General features: G+C 40.2%; 1 protein-coding gene across 2 annotated transcripts; it reads right to left on the minus strand.

Annotated features, from left to right (window-relative positions):
• Nucleotides 1-11,133: 11,133 nt before the first annotated feature.
• Nucleotides 11,134-20,485, minus strand: LOC147003394 (vomeronasal type-1 receptor 4-like). Of its 2 annotated transcripts, XM_085840978.1 has the most exons (2): nt 19,629-20,485; nt 11,134-11,164 (listed from the first exon to the last, which is right to left on the minus strand). In XM_085840978.1, the coding sequence occupies exons 1-2, from the start codon at nt 20,483-20,485 to the stop codon at nt 11,134-11,136; spliced, it is 888 nt and encodes a 295-aa protein (XP_085697104.1). The 2 variants fall into 2 exon arrangements, with proteins under 2 accessions (XP_085697104.1, XP_085697103.1); XM_085840977.1 differs by lacking the exon at nt 11,134-11,164 and having other exon boundaries at nt 19,568-20,485.
• Between the last annotated feature and the right edge of the window lie 6,680 nt (nt 20,486-27,165).

Here is a 27,165-nt window from a genome sequence, read left to right on the forward strand (position 1 = left end):
TCCGTTTATAACTCACTCAGATTTTCATACTAAAAGCAGTAAGAGAAAAAGGCCAAGTAACATATAAAGGCAAGCCTATCAGAATTACACCAGATTTTTCACCAGAGACTATGAAAGCCAGAAGATCCTGGACAGATGTTATACAGACACTAAAAGAACACAAATTCCAGCCCAGGCTACTATACCCAGCCAAACTCTCAATTAACATAGATGGAGAAACCAATGTATTCCACGACAAAACCAAATTCACACATTATCTCTCCACGAATCCAGCCCTTCAAAGGATAATAACAGAAAAAAAACCAATACAGGGACGGGAACCTCGCCCTAGAAACAACAAGAAGGTAATCCCTCAACAAACCTAAAAGAAGACAGCCACAAGAACAGAATGCCAACTTTAACAACAAAAATAACAGGAAACAACAATTACTTTTCTTTAATATCTCTTAATATCAATGGACTCAACTCCCCGATAAAAAGACATAGACTAACAAACTGGCTACACAAACAAGACCCAACATTTTGCTGCTTACAGGAAACTCATCTCAGAGAAAAAGATAGACACTACCTCAGAATGAAAGGCTGGAAAACAATTTTCCAAGCAAATGGTATGAAGAAACAAGCTGGAGTAGCCATTCTAATATCTGATAAGATTGACTTCCAACCCAAAGTCATCAAAAAAGACAGGGAGGGGCACTGCATACTCATCAAAAGTAAAGTCCTCCAAGAGGAACTATCAATTCTGAATATCTATGCTCCAAATACAAAGGCAGCCACATTCATTAAAGAAACTTTAGTAAAGCTCAAAGCACACATTGCACCTCACACAATGATAGTGGGAGACTTCAACACACCACTTTCACCAATGGACAGATCATGGAAACAGAAACTAAACAGGGACACAGTGAAACTAACAGAAGTTATGAATCAAATGGATCTGGCAGATATCTACAGAACATTCTATCCTAAAACAAAAGAATATACCTTCTTCTCAGCACCTCATGGTACCTTCTCCAAAACTGACCACATAATTGGTCACAAAACAGGCCTCAACAGATACAAAAATATTGAAATTGTCCCATGCATCCTATCAGATCACCATGGACTAAGGCTGATCTTCAATAACAAAATAAATAATAGAAAGCCAACATTCACGTGGAAACTGAACAACACTCTTCTCAATGATACCTTGGTCATGGAAGGAATAAAGAAAGAAATTAAGGACTTTTTAGAGTTCAATGAAAATGAAGCCACAACATACCCAAACTTATGGGACGCAATGAAAGCATTTCTAAGAGGAAAACTCATAGCTCTGAGTGCCTCCAAAAAGAAACTAGAGAGAGCACACATTAGCAGCTTGACAACACACCTAAAAGCACTAGAACAAAAGGAAGCAATTTCACCCAAGAGGAGTAGACGGCAGGAAATAATCAAACTTAGGGGTGAAATCAACCAAGTGGAAACAAGAAGAACTATTCAAAGAATCAACCAATCAAGGAGCTGGTTCTTTGAGAAAATCAACAAGATAGATAAACCCTTAGCCAGACTCACTAGAGGGCACAGGGAAAGCATTCTAATTAACAAAATCAGAAATGAAAAAGGAGATATAACAACAGATCCTGAAAAATCCAAAACACCATCAGCTCCTTCTACAAAAGGCTATACTCAACAAAACTGGAGAACCTGGATGAAATGGAGAAGTTTATAGACAGATACCAGGTACCAAAGTTGAATCAAGATCAGGTTAATGATCTAAACAGCCCTATATCCCCCAAAGAAATAGAAGCAGTCATTAATAGTTTCCCAACCAAAAAAGCCCAGGACCAGATGGGTTTAGTGCAGAGTTCTATCAGACCTTCAAAGAAGACCTAATTCCAGTTCTTCACAAATCATTCCACAAAATAGAAACGGAAGGTACTCTACCCAACTCATTTTATGAGGCCACAATTACTCTGCTACCTAAACCACAAAAAGACCCAACAAAGATAGAGAACTTCAGACCAATTTCCCTTATAAATATCGATGCAAAAATCCTCAATAAAGTTCTTGCTAACCGAATCCAAGAACACATGAAAACAATCATCCATCCTGACCAAGTAGGTTTCATCCCAGGGATGCAAGGATGGTTCAATATACGGAAATCCATCAACATAATCCAGTATATAAACAAACTCAAAGACAAAAACCACATGATCATCTCATTAGATGCGGAAAAAGCATTTGACAAGATCCAACACCCATTCATGATAAAAGTCTTGGAAAGATCAGGAATTCAAGGCCCATACCTAACCATGATAAAAGCAATCTACAGCAAACCAGTAGCCAACATCAAAGTAAATTGTGAGAAGCTTGAAGCAATCCCTCTAAAATCAGGGACTAGACAAGGCTGTCCACTTTCTCCATACCTATACAACATTGTACTTGAAGTCCTAGCCAGAGCAATTCGACAACAAAAGGAGATCAAAGGGATACAAATTGGAAAAGATGAAGTCAAAATATCACTTTTTGCAGATGATATGATAGTATATATAAGTGACCCTAAAAATTCCACCAGAGAACTCCTAAACCTGATAAACAGCTTCAGTGAAGTAGCTGGATATAAAATTAACTCAAACAAATCAATGGCCTTTCTCTACACAAAGAATAAACAGGCTGAGAAAGAAATTAGGGAAACAACATCCTTCTCAATAGTCACAAATAATATAAAATATCTTGGCGTGACTCTAACTAAGGAAGTGAAAGATCTGTATAATAAAAACCTCAAGTCTCTGAAGAAAGAAATTATAGAAGATCTCAGAAGATGGAAAGATCTCCCATGCTCATGGATTGGCAGGATCAACATTGTAAAAATGGCTATCTTGCCAAAAGCAATCTACAGATTCAATGCAATCCCCATCAAAATTCCAACTCAATTCTTCAACAAATTAGAAAGTGCAATCTGCAAATTCATCTGGAGCAACAAAAAACCTAGGATAGCAAAAACTCTTCTCAAGGATAAAAGAACCTCTGGTGGAATCACCATGCCGGACCTAAAGCTTTACTACAGAGCAATTGTGATAAAAACTGCATGGTACTGGTATAGTGACAGACAAGTAGACCAATGGAATAGAATTGAAGACCCAGAAATGAAGCCACACACCTACGGTCACTTGATCTTCGACAAGGGAGCTAAAAACATCCAGTGGAAGAAAGACAGCATTTTCAACAAATGGTGCTGGCACAACTGGTTGTTATCATGTAGAAGAATGCGAATTGATCCATTCCTATCTCCTTGTACTAAGGTCAAATCTAAGTGAATCAAGGAACTTGACATAAAACCAGAGACACTGAAACTTATAGAGGAGAAAGTGGGGAAAAGCCTTGAAGATATGGGCACAGGGGAAAAATTCTTGAATAGAACAGCAATGGCTTGTGCTGTAAGATCGAGAATTGACAAGTGGGACGTCATGAAACTGCAAAGCTTCTGCAAGGCAAAAGACACCATCAATAAGACAAAAAAACCACCAACAGATTGTGAAAGGATCTTTACCTATCCTAAATCAGATAAGGGACTAATATCCAATATATATAAAGAACTCAAGAAGGTGGACTCCAGAAAATCAAATAACCCCATTAAAAAATGGGACTCAGAACTGTACAAAGAATTCTCACCTGAGGAATACCGAATGGCAGAGAAGCACCTGAAAAAATGTTCAACACCCTTAATCATCAGGGAAATTCAAATCAAAACAACCCTGAGATTCCACCTCACACCAGTCAGAATGGCAAAGATCAAAAATTCAGGTGACAGCAGATGCTGGCGAGGATGTGGAGAAAGAGGAACACTCCTCCATTGTTGGTGGGATTGCAAGCTTGTACAACCACTCTGGAAATCAGTCTGGCGGTTCCTCAGAAAATTGGACATAGTACTACCGGAGGATCCAGCAATACCTCTCCTGGGCATATATCCAGAAGATGTCCCAACCGGTAAGAAGGACACATGCTCCACTATGTTCATAGCAGCCTTATTTATAATAGCCAGAAGCTGGAAAGAACCCAGATGCCCCTCAACAGAGGAATGGATACAGAAAATATGGTACATTTACACAATGGAGTACTACTCTGCTATTAAAAAGATTGAATTTATGAAATTCCTAGCCAAATTGATGGACCTGGAGGGCATCATCTTGAGTGAGGTAACACAATCGCAAAGGAACTCACAAAATATGTATTCACTGATAAGTGGATATTAGCCCCAAACTTAGGATACCCAAGATATAAGATACAATTTACTAAACGCATGAAACTCAAGAAGAATGAAGACCAAAGTGTGGACATTGTGCCCCTTCTTAGAATTGGGAACAAAACACCCATGGAAGGAGTTACAGAGACAAAGTTTGAATGTGTGATGAAAGGATGGACCATCTAGAGACTGCCATATCCAGGGATCCATCCCATAATCAGCTTCCAAACGTTGACACCTTTGCATACACTAGCAAGATTTTGGTGAAAGGACCCAGATATAGTTGTCTCTTGTGAGACTATGCCAGGTCCTATCAAACACAGAAGTGGATGCTCACAGTCAGCTATTGGATGGATCACAGGGCTCCCAATGGAGAAGCTAGAGAAAGTACCCAAGGAGTTAAAGGGATCTGCAACCCTATAAGGGGAACAACATGATGAACTAACCAGTACCCCGGAGCTCTTGTCTCTAGCTGCATATGTATCAAAAGATGGCCTAGTCGGCCATCACTGGAAAGAGAGCCCCATTGGACTTGCAAACTTTATATGCCCCAATACAGGGGAATACCAGGGCCAAAAGAATGGGAATGGGTGGGTAGGGAAGTGGGGGGGGAGTATGGGGGACTTTTGGGATAGCACTGGAAATGTAATTGAGGAAAATACATAAAAAAAAATTGTGATAAAAAAAAAAAAAGAATTCGAGGTCCTCCCCAGCTACATAGTGAGTCCCAGGTTAGCCTGATCTACAGAGTGACTCCTCAGGTTAAATTGCACTTGCCTATTTTAGCCAGTCTGTACTGAGGAGGAAAATATAATAATCAAGTTGGAAACTATAGACACTGCTGTAAATAAGGACTTCATTTGTTCATGATGCATACATACATACATGACCACAGTGTGAGGTGTGTTTCTTCTTGTATGTGTCTGTTTGTCCTCAAATATGTAGACCAGGAATATTATTCAAATGCTTTTCACCTTAATATTTGAGGCAGGGTATGTCAGTGATCTCAGACCAGCAAACTCCCACATCTGCTCTTTTGACTACCAGGTCTAAGGGGACACAAAAGCACTGCCTTTTCTTGTTTTCACAGAGTCCTTTTGTTGCACTGTGACGATGTATCCAACACATACCTCCCCAGACACAGGCCATAAATCTGAAATTCCATATATTTAAAATGCGCATGTCCTTTTAAAAATAGGATACCACTCAGCATGGAACTTACTCTTCCCTACAGTGGACTTGAACTTTTGATACTTGACAGGGCAGAGTGGCTCAAAAATGATATTTCTGCATTGTTGATGTCAAGACAGGAAGGTGAGGATCTTGCTCAAGGTCATCTTTGGTAAAAGGTGTCCTGTTGGGACATATGAGACTCAGAGTAAACCACAAATGCTAACAGCATTAAAGTGCACCTAAAGATGAACTGAGGCAGCAGGGTCCACAGGAAGTAAAAGACAGTATGGGTTCTGCCCTGAGAGCCATTCCATGTGATTTACACACAAGACAATGTAAACTCTAAAACCACCGTAGCAATATTATTCCTACCAACAAAAGTAGAAAGAACCACGTATCTGAATAAAAATGGAAGTGTGCTTCAGACATCGGAGTACATATTTCAGGGAATAAAAACCAATTTCTGTCTTTTGTTGTAGGTGGAGTATGTTCCCTTTGCATACTTCTGTGAGTCTGTTACTAAAAGCAACACATTTCTGTTGTTCTTGTTAGGGTTGTTTGTTGGTCTTCCTTCCTTCCTTCCTTCCTTCCTTCCTTCCTTCCTTCCTTCCTTCCTTCCTTCCTTCCTTCCTTCCTTCCTTCCTTCCTTCCTTCCTTTCTTTCTTTCTTTCTTTCTTTCTTTCTTTCTTTCTTTCTTTCTTTCTTTCTTTCTTTCTTTCTTTCTTTCTTTCTTTTTTGGTTTTTCGAGACAGGGTTTCTCTGTATAGCCCTGGCTGTCCTGGAACTCACTCTGTAGACCAGGCTGGCCTCAAACTCAGAAATCCGCCTGCCTCTGCCTCTCAAGTGCTGGGATTAAAGGCATGTGCCATCACACTCGGCTGTTTGTTGGTTTTTAATTTTGTGTGTCACTTTCCATCAAGTGTGATTTTAAATGTTATGTTATTTTGTGTGTGTGTGTGTGTGTTTGCCTCTTAAGACCATCTTCAGTTTTATATGATTACCTTGGTGTCCAGTTTCTGAAAGCAGATTGAGACCTGTCTGCCTGGAAGTTTTTCATGTACATGAAGAGACAGAAGCAGAGACAGAGACACAGACTCACCAGGGGTTCCACATTCCAGTGAATTGATGCCAAGGAAAGATGATGTGATTCCAGCTCTCCAAGCCAGCCTGGCCAGAGTCTCTGAGATGTCCTCCTTGGTTTTGTCTGAGTAGCTCAGCCTGTTCCAGTAGCTAAGGCCAGCACAGAACTCGTGAAATGAACTTTCAAAGAGTTTGTGCATTGTGGCTTGAGGAACATAGGGTCCTATGATGCTCTTCCTGTCTCAGATTGGAATAAGACATCCCTCTCTTCTCAGATTGGGGCTGGGGAAAAATTCTCTCCTATGAGAGATTAATGTTGCTCAGTTGGTAGTGGAGATAATAAACAAGAATGTGTTTCAGAACAGTAGAATGATGTAGGGACTCAATAGAATGATGTTGAACTCAGCAGAAATCCAAGCAGGATTACTATGCCAGGAGCCTTGTTTTCTTGTGTTCAAAATAGGGGAGACATTTGGTAGGACAGACCATCCATGTCAGTCTCACAGGCTTCTGTGTGCCTCATGCTGTGACTGATATTGTCACAGTCTAGGGAGAAAGAACACAGGAGATGACATCTTACCAGTGTCAAAGTGAGAGGAACAGGGAAAGCTTCCCAGAAGCCATTTCAAAGGACATGCAAAGTTGTTTACCTGGGCTAGAACAAGCAGTGTGCAAATACTCAAAGAAATGGAAGCAACTTTGCTGATGTGTCCAGCTGATTGCAGACTCCAGGTAGAGGACTGAAGCTGACAAGAGGCAGGGCCACAGGAGTACAGCAGGGTGATGTCCCATCATAAAGGTCTCTAGTTTGACCATGGTCTCACACTTGCCATTCCCTCTTACTGTGGCCTGTGGTGCTGAGTCTGGAATCCTGTTACTAACGCCAATGATGCCCTGGAAGGAACAAGCATAGAGAGGCAGGAGGTGAGGAGTTAGAGGGCAGAATTGTTAGAGAGAGAGGGCACAGCTACCCCTGGAGACACTCCACAGCTGTGATTTTCATAAGCTTTACTCTGAGTTGGGTCTGAGGACTGAAGCAATGTAACCCTCGATGGTTTTTGCAGGGAGATGGGGCTGTGTGGGGGGTTGTAAAAGTTGGCAGGGGTTTGCTCCCTAGAGGACTTTCTTTTATATATATATACTTTTTATTAGGTATTTATTTCATTTACATTTCCAATGCTATCCCAAAAGTCCACCACACCCTCCCCCACCCACCCACTCCCACTCCCACTTCTTGGCCCTGGTGTTCCCCTATACTGAGGCATATAAAGTTTGCATGGCCAATGGGCCTCTCTTTCCACTGATGACTGACTATGCTATCTTCTGATACATATGCAGCTAGAGACACAAGCTCCGGGGGGTACTGGTTAGTTCATATTGTTGTTCCATCTATAGGGTTGCAGACCCCTTTAGCTCCTTGGGTACTTTCTCTAGCTCCTCTATTGGGGGCCCTGTGTTCCATCCAACAGCTGACTGTGAGCATCCACTTCTGTGTTTGCTAGGCCCTGGCATAGTCTCACAAGAGATAGCTATATTAGGGTCCTTTCAGCAAAATCTTGCTAGTGTATGCCATGGTGATTCCACCAGATGTTCTTTTATTCTTGAGATGAGGTTTTGCTATTCTAGGTGTTTTGTTATTCCAGATGAATTTGGAGATTGCCCTTTCTAATTCGTTGAAGAATTGAGATGGAATTTTGCAGTTATTGACAAAATCACAATCACAGTAATACCCTACTCCAGGTACCAACTATGAGTACTCTCATAGAGGCAAAGGGGTGGAGGAATGGTTTCTTAGTTAGGGTTTTACTACTGTGAACAGACACCACAAACAAAACAACTCTAATAAGAGCAACATTTAATTGGGGCTAGCTTACAGGTTCAGAGGCTTGGTCCATTATTAAGGCAGGAACATGGCAGCATCCAGTCATGGTGCAGGAGGAGTTGAGAGCCCTACATCTTCATCTGAAGGCGGATAGCAGAATACTGAATTCTAGGCAGCTAGGATGAGTGTCATGAGTGTCTTATAGCTGACACCCACCATGACACACATACTCCAACAAGGTCATACCATCTTTTTATTACTTAATTGTTTTTTACAATCAAGATTTTATCCCCCTCCCAGTTCATCCTCTGACTGTTCCACATTCCATACCTCTTCCCCACTTCTCCAGGAGTATATTCCTACCCCTAACTCCCCACCCCACCAAGCCTCCCCACTCCCTTGGGCCTCCAGTATCTTGAGGGATAGGTGCATCTTCTCTGACTGAGTCCAGACCCAGACCCAGCAGTCCTCTGCTGTATATGTCTTGGGGATCTCATATCAGCTGGTGTATGCTGCCGGGTTCATGATCCAGTGTCTGAGAGATCTCAGGAGTCCAGGTTAATTGAGACTGCTGGTCCTCCTACAGGGTTGTCCCCCTCCTCAGCTTCTTCCAGCTTTTCCCTTATTTAACCACAGAGGTCAGCAGCTTCTGTCCATCGACTGGGTGTAAATACCTACATCTGACTCTTTCAGCTGCTTGTAGGGTCTTCCAGAGGGTAGTCACGATAGGCCCATTTTTGTGAGAACTCCACAGCCTTAGTAATAGTGTCAGGCCTTGGTGCCACCCCTTGATCTGGATCCCAATTTGGGCCTGTTGCTGGAAATAGTTTTCCTCAGGCTCTTCTCCATTTTTGTCCCTTCAATTCTTTCAGATAGGAGCAATTGTAGGTCAGAGTTTTTGACTGTGGGATGACAACCTCATCCCTCACTTGATGCCTTGTCTTTCTGCTGGAAGTGGGCTCTACAAGTTCCCTCTCCCCACTGCATATCATCTAAGGCCCTTCTCTTTGATTCCTGAAACCTACCAAGTCTCTGGTACATTCTGGAGGGTACTTCCTCCTCATACCTCCTGAGGTTGCCAGTTTCAATTCTTTCTGCTTGCCCTCAGAACTTCAGTCCTGTTCCCCCGACACAATACCTGATCATATTCCCCTCATCCCCTCCCTGTCCCCTTTCCTACCCAAGTACCGCCTTCCCTTCCCCCTCCTGTGATTGCTTTCTTTTCCCTCCCAAGTGGCATTGAGGCACATCTTCTAATAGTGCCACTTTCTAAGTCAAGCATATGCAAACCATCACAGAAGGGATTGGGAGTTTGTGAGGAAGAACATGGGAAGGGAGATATCATTTGAAATGTAAACAAATACAATGATTAATAAAAAAGAAAAGAAAATGCTAGGTGTGGTATTGTATTTAATCCTAGAAATCAGGAGGCAGAGGCAGGTGGATTTATGTGAGTTCCAGGCTAGCCTTGTTTACAAAGCTAGGTCCAGGACATCCAGGGCTACACAGGGAAACAGGCAGCAGTAAAGACTTTACTTTCAACACTCTGGATTTGGAGGCCGGTGACTCTCTAAGTTTGTGGCCAGTCCACAGGGTGAGTTTCAGGACAGCCAAGGCTACACAGAGAGAAATGCTAGAGAGGGAGGGAGAGGGAGAGAGAGAGAGAGAGAGAGAGAGAGAGAGAGAGAGAGAGAGAGAGAGAGAGAGAGAGAGAGAGAGAGTTAGTTTTAAGAGGACATGTATAAGATAGGCACATACATTAACAAAGAAAGAAAACTAGGAAAAGGAGTTTCTTAAATAAAAGTAAGTATACTTTGAAACTTGTTTGTATCTCTCTTTTAAAAAATTATTTATTTCATGTATGTGAGTATCTGTGTTTCTCTTTAGACACAGCTGAAGAGGACATTGGATCCCATTACACATGGTTGACAGCCACCATGTGATTGCTGGGATTTGAACTCAGGACCTCTGGAAGAACAGCCAGTACTCTTAAACACTGAGCCATCTTTCCAGCCTCTATATCTCTCTTTTAAAGGCTCTCTTAAGAGCTTTTTTTTTTCTGCTTTTCAAATCATTTTTTTAGGTATTTTCTTCATTTACATTTACAATGCTTTCCCAAAAGTCCCCCATACCCTCCCACCCACTCCAACTTCTTGGCCCTGGCCTTCCCCTGTACTGAGGCATATAAAGTTTGCAAGACCAATGGTCCTTTCTTTACAAAGGTGGCTGACTAGGCCATCTTTTGATACATATGCAGCTAGAGACATGAGCTCTGGTTGGTACTGGTTAGTTCATAATGTTGTTCCACCAACAGGGTTGCAGACCCCTTTAGCTCCTTGGGTACTTTCTTTAGCTCCTCCATTGGGGGCCCTCTGTTCCATCCAATAGCTGACTGTGAGCATCCACTTCTGTGTTTTCTAGGCCCCGGCATAGTCTCACAAGAGACAGCTATATGTGGGTCCTTTCAGCAAAACCTTGCTAGTGTATGCAATGGTGTCAGCGTTTGGAGGCTGATTATGGGATGGATCCCCAGGTGTGGCAGTCTCTAGATGGTCCCTCCTTTTGTCTCAGCTCCAAACTTTGTCTATATAATTCCTTCCATGGGTGTTTTGTTCCCAAATCTAAGAAGGGGCAAAGTGTCCATACTTTGGTTTTTGTTCTTCTTGAGTTTCATGTGCTTTGTATCTTGTATCTTGGGTATTCTAAGATTCTGGGCTAACATCCACTTATCAGTGAGTACATATCATGTGAGTTCTTTTGTGATTGGGTTACCTCACTCAGGATGATGCCCTCCAGGTCCATCCATTTGCCTAGGAATTTCATAAATTCATTCCTTTTAATAGCTGAGTAGTACCCCATTGTGTAAATGTACCACATTTTCTGTATTCATTCCTCTGTTGAGGGGCATCTGGGTTCTTTCCAGCTTCTGGCTATTATAAATAAGGCTGCTATGAACATAGTGGAGCATGTGTCCTTCTTGCCAGTTGGAACAACTTCCGGATATATGCCCAGGAGAGGTATTGCAGGATCCTCCGGTAGTACTATGTCCAATTTTCTGAGGAACCACCAGCCTGATTTCCAGAGTGGTTGTACAAGCTTGCAATCCCACCAGAAATGGAGGAGTGTTCCTCTTTCTCCACATCCTTACCAGCATCTGCTGTCACCTGAATTTTTGATCTTAGCCATTCTGACTGGAGTGAGGTAGAATCTCAGGGTTGTTTTGATTTGCATTTCTCTGGTGATCAAGAATGGTGAACATTTTTTCCGGTGCTTCTCAGTCATTCTGTGCTCCTCAGGTGAGAATTCTTTGTTTAGCTCTGAGCCCCATTTTTTAATGGGGTTATTTGATTTTCTGGAGCCCACCTTCTTGAGTTCTTTATAAATATTGGATATTAGTCCCCTATCTGATTTAGGATTGGTAAAAATCCTTTTCTAATCTCTTGGTGGCCTTTTTGTCTTCTTGACGGTGTCTTTTGCCTTACAGAAGCTTTGCAATTTTATGAGGTCCCATTTCTAGATTATCGAGCTTACAGCACAAGCCATTGCTGTTCTATTCAGGAATTTTTCCCCTGTGCCAATACCTTTGAGACTTTTCCCCATTTATTTCTCTATAAGTTTCAGTGTTTTTGGTTTTATGTGGAGTTCCTTGATCCACTTAGACTTGACCTTAGTGCAAGGAGGTAAGAATGGATCAATTCGCATTCTTCTACATGATAACCTCCAGTTGTGCCAGCACCATTTCTTGAAAATGCTGTCTTTTTTCCACTGGATGGTTTTAGCTCCCTTGTCAAAGATCAAGTGACCATAGGTGTGTGGGTTCATTTCTGGGTCTTCAATTCTATTCCATTGGTCTACTTTCTGTAGCTATACCAGTATCATGCAGTTTTTATCACAATTGCTCTGTAGTAGAGCTTTAGGTCAGGCATGGTGATTCCACCAGAGGTTCTTTATCCTTGAGAAGAGTTTTTGCTATTCCAGGATTTTTGTTATTCCAGATAAATTCGCAAATTGCCCTTTCTAATTCGTTGAAGAATTGAGTTGGAATGTGGATGGGGATTGCATTGAATCTGTAGATTGCTTTTGGCAAGATAGCCATTTTTACTATATTGATCCTGCCAATCCATGAGCCTGGGAGATCTTTCCATGTTCTGAGATCTTCTTTGATTTCTTTCTTCAGAGACTTGAAGTTTTTATCATAAAGATCTTTCACTTTTTTAGTTAGAGTCACACCAAGGTATTTTATATTATTTGTGAATATTGTGAAGGGTGTTGTTTCCCTAATTTCTTTCTCAGCCTGTTTATCTGTGTAGAGAAAGGTGATTGATTTGTTTGAGTTACTTTTATATCAAGCGACTTCACTGAAACTATCAGGTTTAGGAATTTTTGGTTGAATTTTTAGGGTCACTTATATACAGTATCATATCATTTTCAAATAGTGATATTGTGACTTCTTCCTTTCCAATTTATATCCCCTTGATCTCCTTTTGTTGTCGAATTGCTCTGGCTGGGAATTCAAGTACAATCTTGAATATGTAGGGAGAAAGTGGGCAGCCTTGTCTAGTCCCTGATTTTAGTAGGATTGCTTCCATCTTCTCACTGTTTACTTTGATGTTGGCTGCTGGTTTGCTGTAGATTGCTTTTATTATGTTTAGGGATGGGCCTTGAATTCCTGATCTTTCCAAGACTTTTATCATGAATGGGTATTGGATTTTGTCAAATGCAACCTCAGCATCTAATGAGATGATCATGTGGCTTTTGTCTTTGACTTTGTTTATATAGTGGATTAGGTTGATGGATTTCCATATATTAAACCATCCCTGCAGCCCTGGAATGAAACCTGCTTGGTCAGGATGGATGATCGTTTTGATGTGTGCTTGGATTTGGTTATAGAGAACTTTATTGAGGATTTTTGCATTGATTTTCATAAGGGAAATTGGTTTGAAGTTCTCTATCTTTATTGGGTCTTTATGTGGTTTAGGTATCAGAGTAAGTGTTGCTTCATAGAATGAGTTGGGTAGAGTACCTTCTGTTTCTATTTTGTGGAATAGTTTGTGTAGAACTGGAATTAGATCTTCTTTGAAGGTCTGATAGAACTCTGCACCAAACCCATCTGTTCCTGGGCTTTATTTTTTTGGTTGGGAGACTATTAATGACTGCTTCTATTTCTTTAGGGGATATAGGACTGTTTAGGTCATTAATCTGATCCTGATTTCAGTTTGGGATCTGGCATTTGTCTAGAAAATTTTCCATTTCATCCAGGTTTTCCTGTTTTGTTGAGTAGAGTCCTTTGTAGAAGGATCTGATGGTATTTGGATTTTTTCAGGATCTGTTGTTATGTCTCCCTTTTCATTTCTGAATTTCTTAATTAGGATGCTGTTGAAAGAAAGATTAAATTTCAAGACCTGTATGTCATATAAAGTACTCAGAAATTGCTGGTTGTTTGTGAGCCTAGAGGCTGCCTGGGGCTGAGAAAAAAGAAAAACAAACCTGGGTATGCCCCATAGTTAAAACATTCCTGGGAACAACTTATCCTTAAAGATAAGGAGGAATGTGAGGACATAACAGGGCTATCTGAACTGAGTCAACAACTCACAGAACTCTGACACCCTGCATGTCTATGTAATTTTTCTGCTTATGTTTGAATAAGCCAATAGTGTGTCGCTGTGCTGAATTCCACACCCCTAAGCCCCTTACTCCATAAAACCCCTAGTTTTTGAGCCTCGAGGCTGACATTCGTTATCTCCTGTGTGGGATGCATGTGGGTCCGGAGCTCCGTCATTAAAACGACCTCATGTAATTACATCAAGATGGTCCTTCGTGATTTTTTTGGGTGCACGCTGAATTGGGAATTGAGTGGGGATTTCCCCACTAGGTTCTATCACTGTCCCTGTGCCCTCTAGTGAGTCTGGCTAAGAGTTTATCTATGTTGTTGTTTTCTCAAAGAACCAGCTCCTCGTTTGGTTGATTCTTTGAATAGATATTCTCATTTCCACTTGGTTGATTTCAGCCCTGAGTTTGATTATTTCCTGCTGTCTACTCCTCTTGGGTCAATTTGCTTCCTTTTGTTCTAGAGCTTTTAGGTGAGTTGTCAAGCTGCTAGTGTGTGCTCTCTCTAGTTTCTTTTTGGAGGCACTCAGAGCTATGAGTTTTCCTCTTAGAAATGCTTTCATTGTGTCCCATAAGTTTGGGTATGTTGTGGCTTCATTTTCATTAAACTCTAAAAAGTCTTTAATTTCTTTCTTTAATTCTTCCTTGACCAAGGTATCATTGAGAAGAGTGTTGTTCAGTTTCCACGTGAATGTTGGCTTTCTATTATTTATGTTGTTATTGAAGATCAGCCTTAGTCCATGGTGATCTGATAGGATGCATGGGACAATTTCAATATTTTTGTATCTGTTCAGGCCTCTTTTGTGACCAATTATATGGTCAATTTTGGAGAAGGTACCATGAGGTGCTGAGAAGAATTTATATCCTTTCGTTTAGGATAAAATGTTCTGTAGATATCTGTTAAATCCATATGTTACATAATTTCTGTTAGTTTCACTGTGTCCCTGTTTAGTTTCTGTTTCCAGGATCTGTCCATTGATGCAAGTGGTGTGTTGAAGTCTCCCACTATTATTGTGTGAGTTGCAATGTGTGCTTTGAGCTTTACTAATGTTTCTGTAATGAATGTGGCTGCCCTTACATTTGGAGCATAGATATTCAGAATTGAGAATTCCTCTTGGACGATTTTACCTTTGATGAGTATGAAGTGCCCCTCCTTGTCTTTTTTGAAAACTTTGGGTTGGAAGTCAATTTTATTCGATATTAGAAAGGCTACTCCAGCTTGTTTCTTCAGACCGTTTGCTTGGAAAATTGTTTTCCAGCCTTTCACTCTGAGGTAGTATCTGTCTTTTTACCTGAGATGGGTTTACTTTCAGCAGCAAAATGTTGGGTCCTGTTTGTGTAGCCAGTCTGTTAATCTATGTCTTTTTATTGGGGAATTGAGTCCATTGATATTAAGAGATATCAAGGAAAAGTAATTGTTGCTTCCTATTGTTTTTGTTGTTAGAGTTGGCATTCTGATCTTGTGGCTGTCTTCTTTTAGGTTTGTTGAAGGATTACTTTCTTGCTTTTTCTAGGGCATGGTTTCCATCCTTGTATTGGTTTTTTTCTGTTACTTTCCTTTGAAGGGCTGGATTCGTGGAAAGATAATGTGTGAATTTGGTTTTGTCATGTAATACTTTGGTTTCTCCATCTATGGTAATTGAGAGTTTTCCTGGGTTTAGTAGCCTGGGCTGGCATTTGTGTTCTCTTAGTATCTGTATAACATCTGTCCATGATCTTCTGGCTTTCATAGTCTCTGGTGAAAAATCTGGTGTAATTCTGATAGGCTTGCTTGTATATGTTACTTGACCTTTTTCCCTTACAGCTTTTAATATTCTATCTTTATTTAGTGCATTTGTTGTTCTGATTATTTTGTGTTGGGAGGAATTTCTTTTCTGGTCCTGTCTATTTGGAGTTTTGTAGGCTTCTTGTATGTTCATGGGCATCTCTTTCTTTAGGTTTGGGAAGTTTTCTTCTATAATTTTGTTGAAGATATTTGCTGGCCCTTTAAGTTGAAAATCTTCATTCTCATCTACTCCTATTATCCTTAGGTTTTGTCTTTTCATTGTGTCCTGGAATCCTGGATGTTTTGACTTAGGATCTTTTTGCATTTTCCATTTTCTTTGATTGTTGTGCCCATGTTCTCTATGGAGTCTTCTGCACCTGAGATTCTCTCTTCCATTTCTTGTATTCTGTTGCTGATGGTTCCAGATTTCTTTCCTAGGGTTTCTATCTTCAGTGTTGTCTCACTTTGGGTTTTCTTTTTTGTTTCTACTTCCCTTTTTAGGTCTTGTATGATTTTGTTCAATTCTATAACCTGTTTCTTGTGTTTTCCTGTTTTTCTTTAAGGACTTCTACCTGTTTAGCAGTGATCTCCTGTATTTCTTTAAGTGAGTTATTAAAGTCCTTCTTGATGTCCTCAACCATTATCATGAGCTATGTTTTTAAATCCAAGTCTAGCTCTTCAGGTGTTTTGGGGTATCTAGGACTGGCTGAGGTGATAGTGCTGGGTTCTAATGATGGTGAGTGGTCTTGGTTTCTGTTAGCAAGATTCTTATGTTTGCCTTTCACCACCTGGTAATCTCTGGAGTTAGTTGTTATAGTTGTCTCTGGTTGGAGCTTGTTCCTCCTGTGATTCTGTTAGCCTCTCTCAGCAGACCTGGGATTCTAGATCTCTTCTGAATTTCAGTGGTCAGAGTACTCTCTGCAGGCAAGCTCTTCTCTTGTAGGGAAGGTGCACAGATATCTGGCATTCTGACCTTTCTCCTGGCTGAAGATGAAGGCCTGAAACAGGGCCTGTCCTAGAAGCTGTGTCGCTTCTGTAGTCTGCACTCTCACCTGCACAGACTAGTCTCTGAGAGTCCAGGAGCAGAGATGGCTCCCCCAGGTGCTCTGGCAAATACCTCCTGGGAGGATTGGACCCCTCTCCTCTGGCAGGGAATGTGCCTGGATGTCCGGAGCCCAAAATGGGGTCTGCCCCAGAAGCTGTGTAGCTTCTGTAGTCCATACTCTCCCCTGTGCAAACTAGTCTCTAAGGGATCCGGGAAACAAGATGGCTCCCCCAGGTGCTCTGGCAGAGTCCTCCTGGATTGGAAGGACACCTCTGGCAGGGAAGGTGCCCGGATGTCAGGAGCCTGAAACAGGGTCTTCCACAGATGCTGTGTCACTTCTCCGTGTTCCAGAAGCTGTGTATCTTATGTAGTCCACACTTTCACCTGCGCAGACTAGTCTCTCAGGGCCAAACCACCTTTTTATTTCCTCTGGACATTTTGGAAAATATTTTGAAAAGGATTTTTTTTCTCTTGACTTCAAATTCAACACAATTAATACAGGTATGTAGATATGTCTTTATTTTTTCCAGTTTTTAAAAGGAAAATTTATTTAACATGTATCAGTATAATGCATCGAAATGGAATTCACAATACAAGGTAAGATTTATATCAAAGCTCCAGAATTCTATACAAATAACATGACAAAACTCATTTTTTGTATTTTTCTTATTAGATATTTATTCACATTTAAATATTATCCCCTTTCTTTGTTTCCCTCTCAAGCCCCCTTTCCCCCTCCCCCTGCTCACCATTCTACCCACAACCACTTCCTGGCCCTGGTGTTTCCTTACACTGGGGCATAGAGCCTTTACAGGACCAAGGGCCTCTTGTCCCATTGATAACCAACTAGGCCATCCTCTGCTACATAAGCGTCTGGATTTATGAGTCCCTCCATGTGTACTCTTTGGTTGGTGATGTAGTTCCTGGGAGCTCTGGGAATACTGATTAGTTCATATAGTTGTTCCTCCTATGGGGATGCAAATCCGTTCAGCTCACTGGGTCCTTTCTCTAAATCCTTCATTGGGGACCCTGTGCTCAGTCCAATGGTAGGCTATGAGGATCCACCTCTGCATTTGTCAGGCACTGGAGGAGTCTCTTTGGAGACAGCTATAACAGGATTCTGTCAGCAAGCACTTGTTGGCATCCACAAAAGTTCTGGGTTTGGTGACTGCATATGTGATGGGTCCCCAGGTGGAGCAGTCTCTGGATGGTCATTCCTTCAGTCTCTGCTCCACACTTTGTCTCTGTAACTCCTTCCATGGGTATTTTGTTCCCCCTTCTAAGAAAGATCCAAGAATCCACACTTTGGTCTTCTTTCTTTCTTTTTGAATTTCATGTGGTTTGTGGATTGTATCTTGGGTACTTCAAGCTTCTGGGCTAATATCCACTTACCAGTGAGTGCATACCATGTATGTTCTTTTGTGATTGGGTTATGTCACTCAGGAGGATATTTTATAGGTCCATCCATTTGCCTAATCTTTTCACAACTTCATTGATTTTAATATCTGAGTAGTACTCCATTGTGTGTATGTACCACATTTTCTGTATCCATTCCTCTGCATTTGCTGCTACCTGAGTTTTTTTTTTTTTTTTTTTTTTTTTTTTTTTTTTTTTATCTTAGCCATTCTGACTGGTGTAAGGTGGAATCTCAGGGTTGTTTTGATTTACAATTCCCTAAAGACTAAGGATGTTGAACATTTCTTTAGGTGCTTCTCAGCCATTCAGTTTTCCTCAATTGAGAATTCTTTGAAATGTAAATGAAGAAAACATCTAATAAAAAAAAGGGGGAGGAAATCCCCATAAATACATACACAGACAATACACATAAAAAATTCTAAAATATTTCGTTGTTCACGGAAGTAATTAGCACAAGTGTAATTTTGAGTTTCATCACACTGACAGGTATAACCTCTCCAGATACTTATCTGTGTGCTCTGCTGCCTTTGGAATATTCTGGTAGCAAAAAGTGTTAAATGCTTGACTTTTATCTTCTCAGAAAATAATTTTGTGACTAAGGAAGCCACTGACAGCCAGAGTGACATCTTTGCCTCCACATTGTTCTGATACATTGTTCTGTCTCCTGTGTTACTGGCAGGTGTTTCTGATGATGGTAAACACAATTTTACCACTGCCTAGAGTGAAGACATTGCCAAGACCTTTCAGGAGAAGATGTCCAGTGTGGATCCTGGTATCCTCCGTGGTCCTGAGACTTTAAACCTCCTAAGGCTCCTGAGCGTGAGCTGCTTTTGCCTCTTTTCCTCTTTATTCTTGATGTAGTGAGCAGCACGCACTTCTCAAGCGAGCATAAAGTGATGTTCAATGATTGACTATCACCTGAGTGGAGTCCAAGATAGCAAAGCACATGTTTCCTTACTAAAATGGAATGATGTGCAACATGTAAAAAATTAACAAACATTTCTTCTTTGAAAACATTTAGTCCTAACAATACATTCTCATTTGCTTAGATAGAGAAATAGAGAGAGGGATTCTGTTCTTAGCTGAGGCTTAAAGTGTTACATTAGAAGAAACAGAGATTAACACTTTGATCAGGTCTTTATAACACATTAACCTGTTCAGGGAAAGTGGGTTTCATCTGTTTTAGAGCAGCCTGCAGCAGAGTGCAGTTATGTACAACAGAACAGAGGGTGGCAAACAACTCATTTACTGTCAGTCATATTCCAACCAGAAATCATTTCACATCAACAAATGATTATCATCTTACTTTTTAAAAGTTACAACAGTGAGAACCACACCTGATTCATAAAAGATGTTAAATACACTTTTATTAAATGAAGTATTTAATGGTATTAGTTAAGCTGTTTTTGAGTTTGGAATTTTTAGCAACTCTGGCTTTTAACAGTTGAAGAGCACAGAACAAGGATTCTTAGGGTCTCTGAAGATCAACAATAAAGGAGATATTGTGGGGAAGCCTGCAACAAAAACTTCACTGCAATGCCTCACAAAGAGATAAGAATCTACAAAAAACATGTGAAAGATGGTACAAATAAAATGTAGAAGATAAAAGCTAACAAATGTGACCACCAGCATCAGGATAGTACGCGTTGATCTGGTCTCAGCTTGGCCTCTGGGGTCCTGATTGGTAGTGAGTATGTGCTGCATTCGCTGGCGATGTCTATGGAGGAGAAGTACCATGGAGACACTGGTCCAGACCATGATGCTCATGAATGTGGCATCATGGGCAAATCGCAAGAAAATAATGCCTACACTGAATCCAGAAGTGGAACAGAACAACTTGCTTTTAGAGTCATTATTATTGTCTGTTATCTGTGGACCAGTGACTTTAATTGGAATGTGGATGTTATTTAAGACACTGAAGAACCAACAACTGTAACAAGAATAACTTGCCATGTTTGTGACACTTGCTCTGAGTATAAGTTTTCCTTTATTAACAGGAACAAGAGTGACAAACTGATGGATACTCAGGACACAGGTGGAACACAAGTTTGTGCTTCTTGCCACCAGACGAGTGAAGAATTCTAATTTACATTTGAGGTCAGTTAGAGGATTTCTTGGAGCAAAAGCCATCATGTTGTTTGGAAATATAGTGAGGAAGAGAGTCAAAGCATTGGTCACAGCCATGTGGCTTAAAAGCACCTGTCTCGGCCTCTGTTGAGAACCAGTCAAGACTGGATAGAAATTATGGACAAACAGAAAGACATTGGCCACAGTTCCAACTCCAAACTGGCAAAGCAAGAGGATCTGAAGAGCCACTTCCTCAGTGGTTTTCAGGGATTTATCATGAGCAGACATGGAGAGGCCTTTATTCAATCCTGGAGTAATGATTAGGCAGGACACTGCTATCCTCAGGAGTCTGTTCTATTGTCCATGCTTATCAATAGATTTGTGATAATTTCTTCTCTTGATAAGTGAGACACTATTCTATCACAATAAAGGAACTTTGCCTGGAGAACAATATAGGGACAGTAACTCAGAATAATATTTTATACTTATTGAATCACTCCTGCCTCGAGATATTTTGTATAGCAACTATATCTTTAGGATCACATAGGTCAATAACCTACACAATAACACACATTTTAACATACAATGGGCTTTTGATTACGAATAAAGACAGGAAAGAGACTAGTATGAGTATGTAATTCCATCATCAGAATTCAATACAATTAGGAGGGGAGGATGCTGCAAATGGCATGTAAATTAATAAAAATCACTTAATCAATAATAGATTAAAGAGTCCTTCATCAGAATTTGGCATAATTCAACATAATTAGGAGAGAGAAGAGGCTGAAAAAGAAATGAATCTTAATCAATAAAATAAATTCATCCATAAAAATGAAAAGACAAGAAAAGAAAAATACACCATAAAATAATTATTAAAATGTTCTTACATTAAAGTAACATTTTTAAAGTAATGTGTATGTTAATAACATGTATGGTTACATATAACAATCAATAAGGTTTGGAAACTGAATTCAGTTGTAGAATATTAAGTTGTTGGATTTTGAGAATTTTTTTTATGCTATTCATCCACACAACCAAATATGAAATATTAGTGATAAATCCACCTGTGTTCTAATCACACAGATGAACATAGGTTTACATATGTATCCTCCATGTGAAAAAAACCAACTGCTAACAAATTACATTTATTCACAATTTTTCTGATCTTAATTTTTGATCTAAAATGTCAGGTGCCAGAGTTTTACCTACATCATCTCCAGCTTCCTGCCAAAATTATTAACACAGTCAGTATTATACCCTTTGCAAGCTGATACCTAGTCTCCACTTTACTCATTTATTTGTTTTCTATAGGAGCATGAGGGCCTCTACCCACCAGATAAAATTCAACATCTCACGTGCATAGGTTACACTAAATGCTGTTTTCTGCTGAGTACTATTCTAGGACACAGACATTTCTTTGAGATGAAAGGAAAATATTTACCTATTTGTATTAAACTGCAGTCTTATAAAAGAAATAATGGTTCATGTTGGCTATAGAACACAATTTTTACTGAAGACAGGAGAAAAGAATTCTAAGCAGAAATCTATGGTTGAAAGAATCCCACCTTCTGTGCCACAGTCAGGATGAAGATGCTCATCTGAAGGTCAGCTGCAGAGCCCAGTTCTTAAAGAATCATATCTCATAGTGCCTGTTACATTGAAGAAGTTCTCTGTGTCACTCTTTGCCTGAGAAAGAATGCAAGGAAATGGAGATTGGTTTCTTAGTCTCCATGCAGTGCTGTGAAGGTAACCCAACAGAGTCTAGTTTTCCATTCTCATAAAATAATAGGGTACATGGATGTGACATCCTTCAGAGAGTATATTATTGTGTCATCTGTGGCGTCCGCACATTTGTCTGCATAGTGTCTTTGGGATACCTCCAATGAAGGAAAAATCATTTATCCCCAGAGCAAACCTCCATTCCTTTCTGATGCTTACTAATGATGTCTAGGAATTTGTTAGGTGTTAATGAGTAACTGGGCAGAAGTTAGAAGAGAATTTTCATGTTCCCTTTGGGAGAATCAAAGTTCTGAATTGATCTTGTAGTCAAATGTGAATTGGGGCACTCAAGATTAAAACAAGGGATACATTATGTGCATTTCTACAGAGTACTATTTCACTCTTGCAAAATTATAGTGACAATAGGTCTTTGGAGAAAACTGGCAAGAAGTTATTCAGCTTTCCTAATTTCCCAGGAAGTTGCATCATTCCAACTTTCCCCAAATTTATCCCAGGACACATACTTCTGACAAATTTATTAATTGAAGCTACTCTTCACCACCTGGGTCCTGGAGTTATTCTAGTATCCACTTCTTTGAAGGTAGATGGTGACTTATTTTCTGATATACTCATGAATTCTTATCAGAAGTCTAATATACTTTGTTAATATCTGAGAATCTGCTGTGTAAAGAAGGAACCTGGATATACAATAAACAAAGACATGGATCCAGCAATCATAAAGAAATAAATAGATCCATCCACACTCATTTCTTCTCTAGTTATAATAGAATACTAGGGACTTATTTTGATATTCAATGATGAAAAGTAAAAACTCAGGTTATAAATATAAGACTTGTATGTTCTAAAACATTATAGACATTCATACCTCAACAAGATTGTCTTAGGCACAAAGAACATACACTTGGATGTATGAGAAACAAGTTATTATTGCACAGTATTTTTTACTAATGAAAATACCAGCATTTAGATGGGATATATGTGGAAATAAGACAAAAAAGAATAACTTGTTATTAATTGCTCAGATACCTTATGTTTGTCTAGGACAAGCATACAACCATGATTTCAACTGTGAAATTTATGTTTGCTAATTTAATATTACATGTATAATGAGGAATAAACTTAAATGTCAGGTGTTTGTAAGAGTCATGGCATGTTGAAAAATAGGAGATAGAATACAGTGTTATAAAAAACCAAGAGTGATAATGGAACATGAACTGTTAATTTCAGTGTATGTAGGAGGGAATGTAGACAAGAAACTATGGAGAGGAATAACTAACACTAAGTGTCTTTTAAAAAACTGTACAGAAACATAGTGCTGTTGGGGCATCCTTTAATATGTTCACATGCATTTTCAAATGAGTTTTAATAAGACTGCACTATATTAGGTAGACAGTCCCCCAAGTAGTCATTTCACATTGATTAATGTAAACCTCTATTCCAGGATTTGGTGACTTCTTTTTCTAGCTGCTTGACAACTCTCAAACCACAGTCCACCCCACCCCAAGCATCACAGGCTCTTACCAAGAGTACTGGAAATTCTCCAAAACTTAGAGGCTGAAGACACCATATACTGGACACACAGAACATGCAGAAATCAGACTGGAACTTACTTTGAAGGTTTGTATGCCACTCATGTGTCCACAGGGGTGTCACATGAAAGGAGGGTGAACCAGCAATAGGGTTGCAGACCCCTTTAGCTTCTTGTGTACCTTCTTTAGCTCCTCCATTGGGGGCCCTGAGACCTAACAATACCCCCAGAGCTCATGTCTCTAGCTGCATATATAGCAGAAGATGGCCTAGTCGGCCATCATTGGGAAGAGGGTCCCTTGGTCTTGAAAACTTTATATGCCCCAGTACAGGGAAACACCAGGGCCAAGAAGTGGGAGTGGGTAGGTAGGGGAGTGGGTGGGTAGGGTATGGGGGACTTTTGGGATAGCATTTGAAATGTAAAATAAGAAAATACCTAATTAAAAAAAGTATAAATAAAAAAGTTAAAAAACAACCTAAAACAAACAACCAGAAGATAGATACATAGATTAGAATAAACATCCCAGAAATACACCATATGTTGAACTGATGTTAGACATTGGAACAAAGGCCATATTATGGAGCAGTGATTAAAATTTCAACAAAAGATACTAGAACAATACTCTTTTTTATATAAAAATGTCACTCTAGATATAAGCCTTGTATATTTTACAAGAGTAAACTTTTAATTTTGAAATAGTGCTTATCAATGGGTTCTTGCACAAAGAGAAATGCCTTATAATTATTTCCTAGAGAAGAGCTTGTTACTCTTTTGTTAAAATGTATTGGCTCAGTGGAACAGATACTGTGATGAATGAAATGTGATTTTTATAATTTAGCACCAATTACTACTGATGGTAATAATTTGCATATGTGATGGTCTATGTGGTGGAGAACGTTGACTGATAATTTTATTAAATTAACTCTATTTGGAAAAGAAAAGAAAGGGTGAAGAACTCATATGGAAAACCCAGTTTTCCCTTTCTTTTAAAAAATTTATTTATTATATATGAGTACACTGTTGCTGTCTAGAAACACAGCAGAGGAGGGCATCAGATCTCATTACAGATGGCTGTGAGCCACTATGTGGTTGCTGGGAATTGAACTCAAGACCTCTGGAAGAGCAGTTAGGTCTCTTAACTGCTGAGCTATCTCTCCAGCCCCAGCCATCTCTCCAGCCCCTAGTTTTCACTTACTTAAAAGGTGCTAAATACAGTACTGGTAGAGAAATGTAGTCAGAAACCCCTCCCTTCTGTGAACCCTGCCAGGTACAGCAATTACGGCCTTGATGAGATATACTCATTGATTCAAGAGTGACATATATGTTATGTGTGAAACTTACTCTTTTCTTATTCAACTTAATGCTCTGTCTATGAGCTAGAACTCACAAAAGGCACTATTTGTATTGTCTGTGGGCAGATACAAAACTTAATACTAGTGTTCTTCTTAATGAAGAGAATTGAAACATTTCTTGATGATGTATTGCTACACTTGTAGATCAGTGCATCTCTCAACCCTCATCAGAGAAGCTACTTGGAAGTTAATTAACACAGGAATAGTCAACTGGTCGTTGCACAGCAATATGAGTTTTGTATGCTCACTCAGTACTAGAATGTACATATCATACCTATTCCACCAAGGCTTAAGTGTCTTCGTAGAACTTGGGGTGAGCAGAATTTGAGAGCCAGAGGTAGTTGATAAAATCAATGAAACAATGTTTTCTGGATACAGCAGGGGAGGAACAGAGATATTAATCCTGAGGGATTTACAAGATTAAGCCCAACCATTACTGTTAGTTCTTTGTCAAAAGGATAGAAGATAGAGTTTTCTGGGTAGACTAACCTCAATTGGGAAAACGCTTTCATCAAATTACCTGTAGTCAATTCTGTAGGGCATTTTCTTGATTGTTGTGTCCCGCCAGCGGATCACAGCCTGGGTTCTAGCCTGGAAAGGCATTTTGGAAACCTGGAAGAGAAGAGGGGCTAGGCGGCGAGAGAAAGAAATGTAGCTAAGACAACATTCTGATCAAAGCTCAATTTTACTATTTCCAGACACTCAGTTATAAAGGAAGGGGGAGGGAACGCAATTTCCCGCCAAGTAACTCAGGGTCCAGTAGCAGGACGAACGCGTGTGTGCCTCCAAGCAACAAAGCGGCAGGGTCCAGCAGTAGGCGTGGCAGGACGAATGAGCAAGAAGCTCCACCCTTGAGCAAGCAGGTTCAAGCAGGTGGGGGAAGGGAGACCACATCTCCTCCCATTAGTTAACAAAGAAATAAAAAAAAAGAAAGGCTGGCCTGAGGCAGAAAAATTATCTATGTTCAATAGTTCTGCCTGAGTTCTTAGGGCTAAAGAAAAAAAACCTGTTTCCGTGGGATTCACTATCTTTTCGAATGGTAAACTGTATCTGGCTAAGACTGTCCTTGTTATCCTAGTAAACCACTAACAACAGAATAGTGCTGGACTGTAGGCTCTGACTTTATAATGCTAATTAGTGCTGAATAGGTAACTACCTGGTTGCATTTTAAGTAGGGCATTGGAACCCTGGGTAAGTTTGACCAAACAAATTTAGAATAACACTGAGTTGATATTCCTCCGAAATTTTGGATGACAGGCAGGGAAACAGGGAGAAGGGTCAAGACCGGCTGGCTCCTTAGTACAAGTCCAATTGGCTTTATTATTTGGGTGGGAGGCAGTGAAGGGCTTGCCCTTTCGACAGTACGGTCTCCAACCTCTCTCCCCCCTATTAATTTAGTCTAATAAGGCAACGCTTAACTGAGGTGATCAAATGATTTTCTCATCCTTAGATGAGTGGGCCTTTAACCTTGGCTTGGGTGGACATTGACCTGATTCCTCCCGTGGGCGTTATAACGACCCACATCTGTGGCTCTTGGTATCTTTTGGGGAGGGGAGGCAGAGCCTTAGGTATTTTTGGTTTTTAGCTGGAATCGGATACCAACCGCCTTCAAATCAGGTGTGTTGCACAGGGAACTCAGAAATGGTCAAGCTGGACCTTCTCTCTCAGTAATCTTCTGCGCCAAGTGGTAGCCATACTGTATTCGTATGATCACGAATCAGTACGCGCAATTCTGAGCGCAGCGCGGTCTCTATAGGAGACTTGTCAACCTCAGATTTAGCAAGGCCTAGACAAGAATTATGTAATTATTAACATCACGAATTGTGGTTAAAATAGGAGCTGGAAGTCTTTCCTCCTCATCCCTGTTATTTCCTTAGCCTGAGGAACTAAGGACACCTTGTAGTAACAGCAAGGGTGAAAAGCCAGAGGCCACCTAAGGGACTAAGCCCGTCTATCAAAATAAGAACTAATTTCTGTAAATATTAGAAATTTCTACTTCCCTAGCTCTCTTGGTAAATCTAAATTCTATCTCAGACTGAAAGCCACGTGCTGGAATGTTCTTGAAAGGAAGATAATAGTATCCACCTGTGTGCTCTTGGGGGAGGGGTAGGCATGCCTGCAGGTCTGGCCAGAGAACTTAGATTGACCTGCTTGAAAAAAGAAAGAGATCTAGACAATGAGAGAGTAGCAATGGAAATTTTCTTTTTGGAGATGTCTAGGTACTTTATTCAGTTGCAAATTGTAAGGCTAAGGCTAGTCTCCGGCCTCCTGTGGGGGAGCTGGCTCAGAGAGTAGCATGAAAACAGCTTTTTTAGGAGCTTCAGTTTCTAGCTGAATTTTAAGCAAAA

Source organism: Mus caroli, unplaced genomic scaffold (assembly GCF_978045245.1).
Source record: "Mus caroli unplaced genomic scaffold, Mus_caroli_1 scaffold_8, whole genome shotgun sequence".
Lineage (NCBI taxonomy): Eukaryota > Metazoa > Chordata > Mammalia > Rodentia > Muridae > Mus > Mus caroli.